The following is a 9,212-nucleotide window of genomic DNA, read 5'->3' as shown; positions in this document are numbered from 1 at the left end:
CTTTTTTTTTTTTTTTTTTTAAAGATCACAAACACTGCTCTTTTATTTAAAGAGAAGAAAGATAATAGCACATCCCCCAACAATCCAAGACACAACATCTATGTTTACCAGTTTGAGCTCAGGATAGATCTTTTTACCATAAACATGTAATACAGGCTGGATGCAGTGGCTCACGCCTGTAATCCCAGCACTCTGGGGAAGCTGAGGTGGATGGATGACCTGAGATCAGGAGTTCGAAACCAGCTTGGTCAACATGGTGAAAGAAATCCCGTCTCTGTTAAAACTACAAAAAAATCAGCCGGGCATGGTGGTGGACACCTATAATTCCAACTACTCGGGAGGCTGAGGCAGGAGAATCTCTAGAACCCGGGAGGTGGAGGCTGCAGTGAGCCAAGACTGCGCCATTGCACTCCAGCCTGGACAGTAAGAGTGAAACTCTGTCTCAAAAAAAAAAAAAAAAAAGTAATTAGCCAGGCTTGGTAGAGGATTCCTGTAATCCCAAGCTACTCTGGAGGCTGTGGCAGGAGAACTGCTTGAACCCAGGAGCTCATGCAACACAAGGTCAGGAGTTCGATACCAGAGTGTTGTTGCAGTGAGCTGAGATCATGCCACTGCACTCCAGCCTGGGCGATAAGAGCAAGACTCTGTCTCAAAAAAGAAAAAAAAAGAGGCCAGGCACAGTGGCTGGCTGGGCAAGGTGGTTTACACCTGTAATCCCAGCACTTTGGGAGGCCAAGGCAGGTAGATCATGAGGTCAGGAGATCGAGACCATCCTGGCCAAGGTGGTGAAACCCTGTCTCTACTAAAAATATAAAAAAATTAGCTGGGCATGGTGGCATGCACCTGTAGTCCCAGCTACTCGGGAGGCTGAGGCAGGAGAATCGCTTGAACCTGGGAGGCAGAGGTTGCAGTAAGCTGAGATCACACGACTGAACCCCAGCCTGGCGAGAGAGCAAGACTCAGTCTCAAAAAAATAGATAGATAACACAGCTTATGTAATCTATTAACATATACAAGCGTATTACGTGATATATACCCTATTAACATGAGATATCAGATACATTAAACACATAATACATGTCGAAACATTTCCTTAGACAAATTTTTTTTTGGAGGCAGGGTCTCACTCTGTTCCCCATGCTGGAATGCAGTGGCGCAATCATGGCTCACTGCAGCCTTGATCTCTCACCTCAGCCTCCCAATTGGTTGGGACTACAGGAACTTACCACCACGCTGGCTAATTTTATCAGGTTTTTTAGGGTTTTTTTTGGTAGATATGAGGTCTCACTATATTGCCCAGGCTGGTCTTGAACACCTGGGCTCAAACGATCTGCCTGCCTCAGCCTCCCAAAGTTCTAGGATTACAGACATAATGAGCCACCACACCTGGCCTTTTTAAAAAAATTTTTGTAGAAAGAAGGTCTCCCGCCGGGCGCGGTGGCTCAAGCCTGTAATCCCAGCACTTTGGGAGGCCGAGACGGGCGGATCACGAGGTCAGGAGTTCGAGACCATCCTGGCTAATGCAGTGAAACCCCGTCTCTACTAAAAAATACAAAAAAAAGCTAGCCGGGCGAGGTGGCGGGCGCCTATAGTCCCAGCTACTTGGGAGGCTGAGGCAGGAGAACAGTGTAAACCCGGGAGGCGGAGCTTGCAGTGAGCTGAGATCCGGCCACTGCACTCTAGCCCGGGTGACAGAGCGAGACTCCGTCTCAAAAAAAAAAAAAAAAAAAAAAAAAAAAGAAAGAAGGTCTCCCTACGTTGCCCAGGCTGGTCTCAGACTCTTGGGCTAAAGCAATTGTCCTGCTTCAGCCTCCTGAGTAGCTGGGATTACAGGCGTGCACCACAGTAACTAGACAAATTTTAAACAAATGATGAAAGCTTAGAAGGTTAAGGGTTTTTGCTGCCATGCGAGAAATATTTGGCACAGCTCTGGATGCTAAGGCAATGGCATATCATGCCTCCGACAGACTCACAAAGCCCTCCTGTAACAAGTTTTATGTCCCATCGGGACCATGGGAGCCTGAAAATCCCACCGATTACAGGACACCAGGTTGAATTTGATGGACACCACCTACCATGGTTTACTACTGACTCTGGCAGGCCAGCCTGGCAGCCAGGAACAGGTTTAAGGCCCAGACACACCCTGGGTGACTGTAAAGAACTGGCATCAATCTTTCTGTACCTCAGTTTCCCCATCTTTGAAACTGGGATCCGGCACCCACCTCATCAGGTGGTGGTGAGGGCCAAGGATGTTTGTCAATGTAAGTGCACGGGGCAAGCATGCAGCTGTGCTGGCTGTTATTATCGTTGTTGCTGTAATTATGCTTACAACATGAAAGAACTGCCTGCCTCTGAGAATGAACAAGAGCCCTTGCATTGTGGGGTTCCAGGGGTTCCTTTCAGGCCCAAAACCAAGGGGAGAATTGAGATCTCAGAGCTGTTTGGAGTGGGGTGAGTAGGCCTCCAGAGAGAACTGAGCCTTTGATGTGGCCAGTAATGTGGGCCAGCCCTACACAGTCTCATGCCAGCACGGGGCTCAGAGATTAGGCGCACTCACCCTCGGCAATGGCTCCCAACACCAGGATGCCCGACTCCTTGACCACCCACTCGGGGTGGAAGAGCAGGCCTTTGAGTAGCGGGAGTAGGTGGGGCAGCAGTTCCTCCCGAAAGACATTGGCGAGGACGTCCAGTGCCGCCGCTGAGCACTTCCCTGGGGAAGGGGAGACAACGGGAAGGCTCAGGGCGGCCCCTCAGGCAGGTGGTGGACCTCCTGGACTCCACTCCCAGGATCAGAAATCATGATCAGAATCTTCACGATCAGCTTCTAATCAGCTTCTGCCTCAGCTTCCAGTCACCTCCCAAGAGGGAGTCCTGGGCTTGCCACCCCACCCCCACCCCCAGGTAGGGGCACACACTCAAATTCCAGTCGGAGAGAGCATCATCATCGTCGTCATCCTCCGCGTCCTCGGAGCCATCGGGCCGCTCAGCTTCGTGGGGCAGTGTCACCGTGCGTGACTTGTGGAAGCGTGGCTTGATGTCCTGCTCACTGTCAGGGACGGCCTCGTCCTCCTCCACATCCCCCTGGGGGACAGGCAGACTGTTAAGTTCTTTGGGGACCACAGCCACGACACCCATGACCATGCCCACCCATGCTGGGTGGGCCCTGCCTGACCTTGAGCAGGATGATGTCAATTTCCGAGTACTTCATCCCATTCACCAAGATGGGGATCAACCTGCACAGAGAGGGGCTGTTTATGGGGATGCAGGGGCCATGGCAAAAGTTGGGGGGAGACACAGCTTGGGGAGGAGGCAAACAGGTGCCAACAGGGTGACCAGCCCACCAGTCAGCCACAGAGCAGACCCTGCAGAGCATGATGATACTGCTAGGTGCACATCGATCCATTTCCCTCTGGGGAATTATCAGAACCTAGTCTCTGTCTCTATGATTAAGATATAAATGATGCCACTCCTGCCTCCACAGAAAGGTTTTTTTTTTTTTTTTTTTTTTTTTTTTTTTAAAGAATTAGGGTCAGCCGGGCGCGGTGGTTCAAGCCTGTAATCCCAGCACTTTGGGAGGCCGAGACGGGTGGATCACGAGGTCAGGAGATCGAGACCATCTTGGCTAACACGGTGAAACCCCGTTTCTACTAAAAAATACAAAAAACTAGCCGGGCGAGGTGGCAGGCGCCTGTAGTCCCAGCTACTCGGGAGGCTGAGGCAGGAGAATGGCGTAAACCCAGGAGGCGGAGCTTGCAGTGAGCTGAGATCCGGCCACTGCACTCCAGCCTGGGCGACAGAGCGAGACTCTGTCTCCAAAAAAAAAAGAATTAGGGTCTAATCCTATCACCCAGGCTGGAGTACACTGGTGCAATCACAGCTCACCACAGCCTCACACTCCTGGGTTCATGCAATCCTCCTGCCTCGGCCTCCCAAAGTGCTAGGATTAGAGCGTGAGCCATGGCACTCAGCCTGCAGGAAAGCTCTTGACCCTGGCCTGGCCACTCAGTGAATTACAGACCCCTGAATACACTGAAAATCTTGGTGTGGTGCCCAGTCCCTAGCACAACATTAAGGCAGGGACGTGCACTCCTATTCCTGGCCACCTTCCTGAGACAGGGCAGAGACTAGCCAGGGTAGGGGAGCAAACAGACTAGGCAGCCAGCCCCTCAGCTGCAGCCCAGAGTTGGAAGTGACAGAGCCTTCATCACCTGCTGATCTAGGTCTCATCACTCCCCAGGAGCCGTCCGCCCAGCCCTAGATTGCTATCAATAATAATTTGGAGCCGGGCATGGGGGCTCACACCTGTCATTTTAGCACTTTGTGAGACCAATGCAGGGAGAATTGCCTGAGACCATAAGTTTGAGACCAATCTGGGCAATATAGTGAGACCTCACCTTTAATGAATGATAAATAAATAAATAAATAAATAAATAAATAAATAAATAAATAAAATACAAAAATACGCTGGGCGCAGTGACTCACGCCTGTAATCCTAGCACTTTGGGAGGCCGAAGTGGGCAGAACGCAAGGTCAGGAGTTCGAGACCAGCCTGGCCAACATAGTGAAAACCTGTCTCTACTAAAAATAAAAAAATTGGCCTGGCACGGTGACTAACGCCTGTAATCCCAGCACTTTGGGAGGCTGAGGCGGGCAGATCACAAGCTCAGGAGTTTGAGAACAGCCTGACCAACATGGTGAAACCCCGTCTCTACTAAAAATACAAAAATTAGCTGAGCATGGTGGGAAGCACCTGTAATCCCAGCTACTCAGGAGGCTGAGGCAGGAGAATCGCTTGAACCATCCTGGCTAACACGGTGAAACCCCGTCTCTACTAAAAATACAAAAAATCAGCTGGGCTTGGTGGCACACGCCTGTCGTCTCAGCTACTCCGGAGGCAGGAGAATCTGGGGAGATGAAGGTCGCAGTGAGCCAAGATGACGCCACTACACCCCAGCCTGGGAGACAGGGTGAGACTCTGTGTTTTTAAATTAAATAAATAAATAAATAAATAAATAAATAAATAAATAAGGCCAGGCGCAGCGGTTCACGACTGTAATCCCAGCACTTTGGGAGGCCAAGGCAGGCGGATCATGAGCTCAGGAGTTCAAGACCAGCCTGACTAATATGGTGAAACCCCATCCTCTACTCAAAAATACAAAAATTAGCTGAGCATCTGTTGCGCCCCTCGTGGTTCTCAGTGGCAGGCACCTGTAAATCCCAGCTACTCAGGAGGCTGAGGCAGGAGAATCACTTAAACCTGGGAGGCGGAGGTTGCAGTGAGCCGAGATTGTGCCACTGCACTCCGGCCTGGGCAGCAGAGTATGACTATGACTTCGTCTCAAAACAAAATTAAAAAATAGTAATAACAATGACTTGGGGGCTGGGTGCAGTGGCTCGCGCCTGTAATCTCAACACTTTAGGAGTTGAGACAGGATTGCTTGAGGTCAGGGGTTTGAGACCAGCCTGGGCAACTTAGCAAGACCTCATCTCTACTAAAACTTAGAAAAGATTAGCTGGGTGTGGTGGGATGTGCCTGTAATCCCAGCTACTTGGGAGGCTGAGGTAGGAGGATTGCTTCAGCTGGGAGGTCAAGGCTGCAGTGAGCCATAATTATGCCACTCCACTCCAGCCTGGATGACAGAGCAAAACCTTGTCTCAAAATAAAAAAGAAAAAAAATGATTTGGAGAGAGGCAAGCAATCCAAGTTTGTCAAGGAGGGTTAGTTTTAGGACTTTTGTTGGAAACACTGGTCAAAAATTTCTTTACTCGGAAGTTCCTAAGCTGCAAGGGCACAGAAGGCTACAGCACTACCCAGAGGGAAGGTTGTGCCTATGTGCCTAAGAATGAAGCCAACACAAGGGAAGCAGATCTGAGACCACATAGATGCCTTTCACATCCTTTGAGCTCCTGGATACAGCCACACCTGAAGCCTTTGTTGATTTTTTTTTTTTTTTTTTTTTTTGAGACGGAGTCTTGCTCTATCACCCAGGCTGGAGTGCAGTGATGTGACCTTGGCTCACTGCAACCTCAGCCTCCAGAGTTCAAGCGATTCTCCTGCTTCACCCTCCTGAGTGGCTGGGACTACAGGCGCGGACCACCACACCCAGCTAATTTTTCGTATTTTTAGTAGAAATGGCGTTTCACCATGTTAGCCAGGCTGGTCTCGATCTCCTGACCTCGTGACCTGCCTGCCTCAGCCTCCCAAAATGCTGGGATTACATGCGTCGGCCACCGTGCACGGCCATTGATTTTTCATTTCTTTCCACCTATCAGTTACCTAATTTTGAAGTCTTTAAAAAGTGGCATTTTTGCCACTTACACATAAATATACACTGAATATAAACTGATAAGGATGTGGACTGAGAGAAGCATAGCAGGTGACCAGAAGGGAAGGCAGAGGCATGGAAAGGGGTCGAAGCTGGGGTGGGACAGTAGACAGCAGCAGTACTCACTGGACCAGATGGGAGGCCAGGACTTCCTTGCAGATGGGCTGCTCGGCCAGCGTCAGCCAGAACTCACAGGCCTCAAGGGCAACGTTCTCATCATGGTCCTGGGTCCTCTGCAGCATGTACTGTGATAGCGGGGAGAAGCTGAGGTCTGGCCTGGCTAGGGATGGCTCCCTGACCCCTGCCACCGGCCCCTTGCCTGCCCACCTGGGCTGGCCTCGACCATGCACACCTGGATGATGCTGTGCATGTGGGGGATGAGCCTGTCGATCCGCACTTCCAGAAGCATCACCAGGGCGCGGCACACATTCTTCCGCACCTCGGGGTCATCATCCACGGCCAGGGCAAATAGGTGCTGCAGGGAGGAAAAGGGTCAGCTGTAGGGGCCCTTGGTCCTCACCCTGTCCACCCCCAGCCCAGCGTCCCACCTCAATGAAGGTGTCAATATTGTCCATCAGTGCCTGAGCCCGGTCCATGATGAACTGGTTCACACAGGCGATGGCGTGGGACCTGGCGGGGAGCAGACACATGGGTCACCCTGAACCTGCCCACTCCAGGTTCCCTGGAAGCCCCCAGAGAGCTGCACCCACCGGATCTTGGGACTGCAGTGCTTGAAGAACTGCAGGAACTTGGGGATCATGATGTTGAGGGGCCTGTTGAGCGCGTCACTGTCCAGAAGCTCTGATGAGTCTTCGCAGATCTTCTGCAGGGCTCCAAAGGCTCCCTGAGTGCAGAGGGGCAGAGAGACAAAGGTGGGTGGTAGGTGGTGGTCCCAGCCCCCCATACCCGCTCTGGCCATCTGTGGCTTCTCGCCTACCTCACAAGTGTTGTAATCCTCCGAGTTGAGCAGGTTGCAGAGCTGGGGCAGCAGCTCGGGCCACATCTGCAGCTCACCCTTGGAAGCGATGGTGGTGATGAGAATGCCTGGGGCGGCCAGGAAAGGACGCTGCCTGAGGCCGGGCGGGGGCTGCCCAGCACCTCCCCTCCCACTGGGCACCCCTAGTGCTGCCTTTTTGTCCCCTAGCCCATGTATCCCCTCCACATCCCCCCTCTTTTTTAGTTGTTGTTGTTGTTGTTCTTTAAGAGATAGAGTTTGCTCTGTTGCCCAGGCTGGATTGCTGTGGTACAATCATAGTTCCCAGCAGCCTTGAACTCCTAGCCTCAAGCCATCTTCCCGCCTCAGCCTCCTGAGTTACTGGGACTGCAGGCACATGCCACCATGCCCAACTAATTTTTAACATTTTTTGTAGAGATGGGATCTCACTATGTTGCCGAGGCTGGCCTAAAACTCGTGGCCTCAAGCAATCCTCCTGCCTCAGCCTCCAAAAGCACTGAGATTACAGGCGTGAGTCACCGCTCCTGGCCTTGACATAGGTAGAAGGGTACTCCTTGACTCAGTAAGCACCCTGAACCTTACTGTGAGTCAACTCTGTTCCAGGCCCTAAAGCACAGCACAGAGCAAAACACAAAATCCTCACCCTTGGGAGCTGGAAGTAAGCTACGAAGTAAAGATAAATTAGCAAAAAAACTGGGAGGGGACGTGCATAGCTGGCTCATGCCTGTAATCCCAGCACTTTAGGAGACCTAGGTGGTTGGATCACTTGAGGTCAGGAGTTTGAGACCAGCCTGGCCAACATGGCAAAACCCCATCTCTACTAAAAATACAAAAATTAGCTGGCTGTGGTGGGGGGCACCAGTAATCCCAGCTACTCGGGAGGCTGAGGCAGGAGAATTGCTTGAACTTGGGAGGCGGAGGTTGCAGTGAGCAGAGATCACGCCACGGCACTCCAGCCTGGGATGGAGCAAGACTCCATTTCAAAAAAACAAAACAAAAACAAACAACTGGGAGGGGCCACATGCCAAGGACTAAGGGGAGAAATACAGCAGAAAAGATGGTGAGAAAGGGCTGTAGGTGAAGCTAGCAACTTTAAATTGGGTAGCCAGAGCAGGCCTCATTGAGGTGACATCTTGGTATCTGAGGCAAGACCTGAAGGAGGTGAAGGAGGCAAGGGAGGAATCATCCAGGTTTCTGGGAAAAGGGCATCTCAGGCAGAGGACTCTATGGTGCGAAGGCCTGGCGTAAGGACAGGCATGATGTGCTAACAGATAGGTAAGAAGCCACTGGGGCTGGGCAGAGAGTGGGAGGGGAGAGAGGGAAAGGAGGTAAGGGCAGGAAGGTGGCAGGGATGCTTGTACTGCCTATTAGACATCCAGGAGTCACATACAGCAGGCATCTGAGGTGCCAGGACAGGGCACGTATCTGGTGACAGAGCTGGATATGTGTTCTGTTAAGTGCAGAGATGGTTATTTACTGCCATGAGATGGCACTGTTTCCCAAGGGTGGAAACTGTCCATGAGAGAAAGGTGCTCCCTGCAGTGGGTAGGTACACAGTGAGGACTGTGGAACCTTAGCCACATCCCCTCACTCTCTGTGCCTCAGTGCTTCCAGCCCTCAGAAGAGATAAAGAAAACCAGCCTCTGCCAGGCACGGTGGCTCACGCCTGTAATCCCAGCACTTTGGGAGGCCAAGACGGGCGGATCACGAGGTCAGGAGATCGAGACCATCCTGGCTAACATGGTGAAACCCTGTCTCTACTAAAAATACAAAAAATTAGTTGGGTGCGGTGGCGGGCACCTGTAGTCCCAGCTACTCGGGAGGTCGCGGCAGGAGAATGGCGTGAACCCGGGAGGCGGAGCTTGCAGTGAGCTGAGATCGCGCCACTGCACTCCAGCCCAGGTGACAGAGAGAGACTCCGTCTCAAAAAA

The 9,212-nt window shown here is 51.8% G+C and overlaps 1 protein-coding gene across 5 annotated transcripts in view; it reads right to left on the bottom strand.

Moving 5' to 3' along the window:
- TNPO2 (transportin 2) overlaps window positions 1-9,212 on the bottom strand; it is a 25,899-nt gene that overhangs the window by 8,463 nt on the left and 8,224 nt on the right. For all 5 annotated transcript variants that reach the window (XM_017888425.1, XM_017888423.1, XM_017888422.1 and 2 more), the window contains 8 exons: window positions 7,264-7,370; window positions 7,037-7,170; window positions 6,875-6,956; window positions 6,679-6,801; window positions 6,453-6,571; window positions 3,173-3,233; window positions 2,916-3,081; window positions 2,558-2,710 (listed from right to left, as the gene is read on the bottom strand). In XM_017888425.1, the coding sequence (XP_017743914.1) occupies window positions 2,558-2,710; window positions 2,916-3,081; window positions 3,173-3,233; window positions 6,453-6,571; window positions 6,679-6,801; window positions 6,875-6,956; window positions 7,037-7,170; window positions 7,264-7,370 (945 nt within the window). The remainder of the gene's footprint in view (window positions 1-2,557; window positions 2,711-2,915; window positions 3,082-3,172; window positions 3,234-6,452; window positions 6,572-6,678; window positions 6,802-6,874; window positions 6,957-7,036; window positions 7,171-7,263; window positions 7,371-9,212) is intronic.

This window comes from Rhinopithecus bieti, unplaced genomic scaffold, assembly GCF_001698545.2.
Source record: "Rhinopithecus bieti isolate Rb0 unplaced genomic scaffold, ASM169854v2 scaffold_15296, whole genome shotgun sequence".
Taxonomy (NCBI): Eukaryota; Metazoa; Chordata; class Mammalia; order Primates; family Cercopithecidae; genus Rhinopithecus; species Rhinopithecus bieti.
This window is presented reverse-complemented; position numbering and strand designations above follow the sequence as displayed.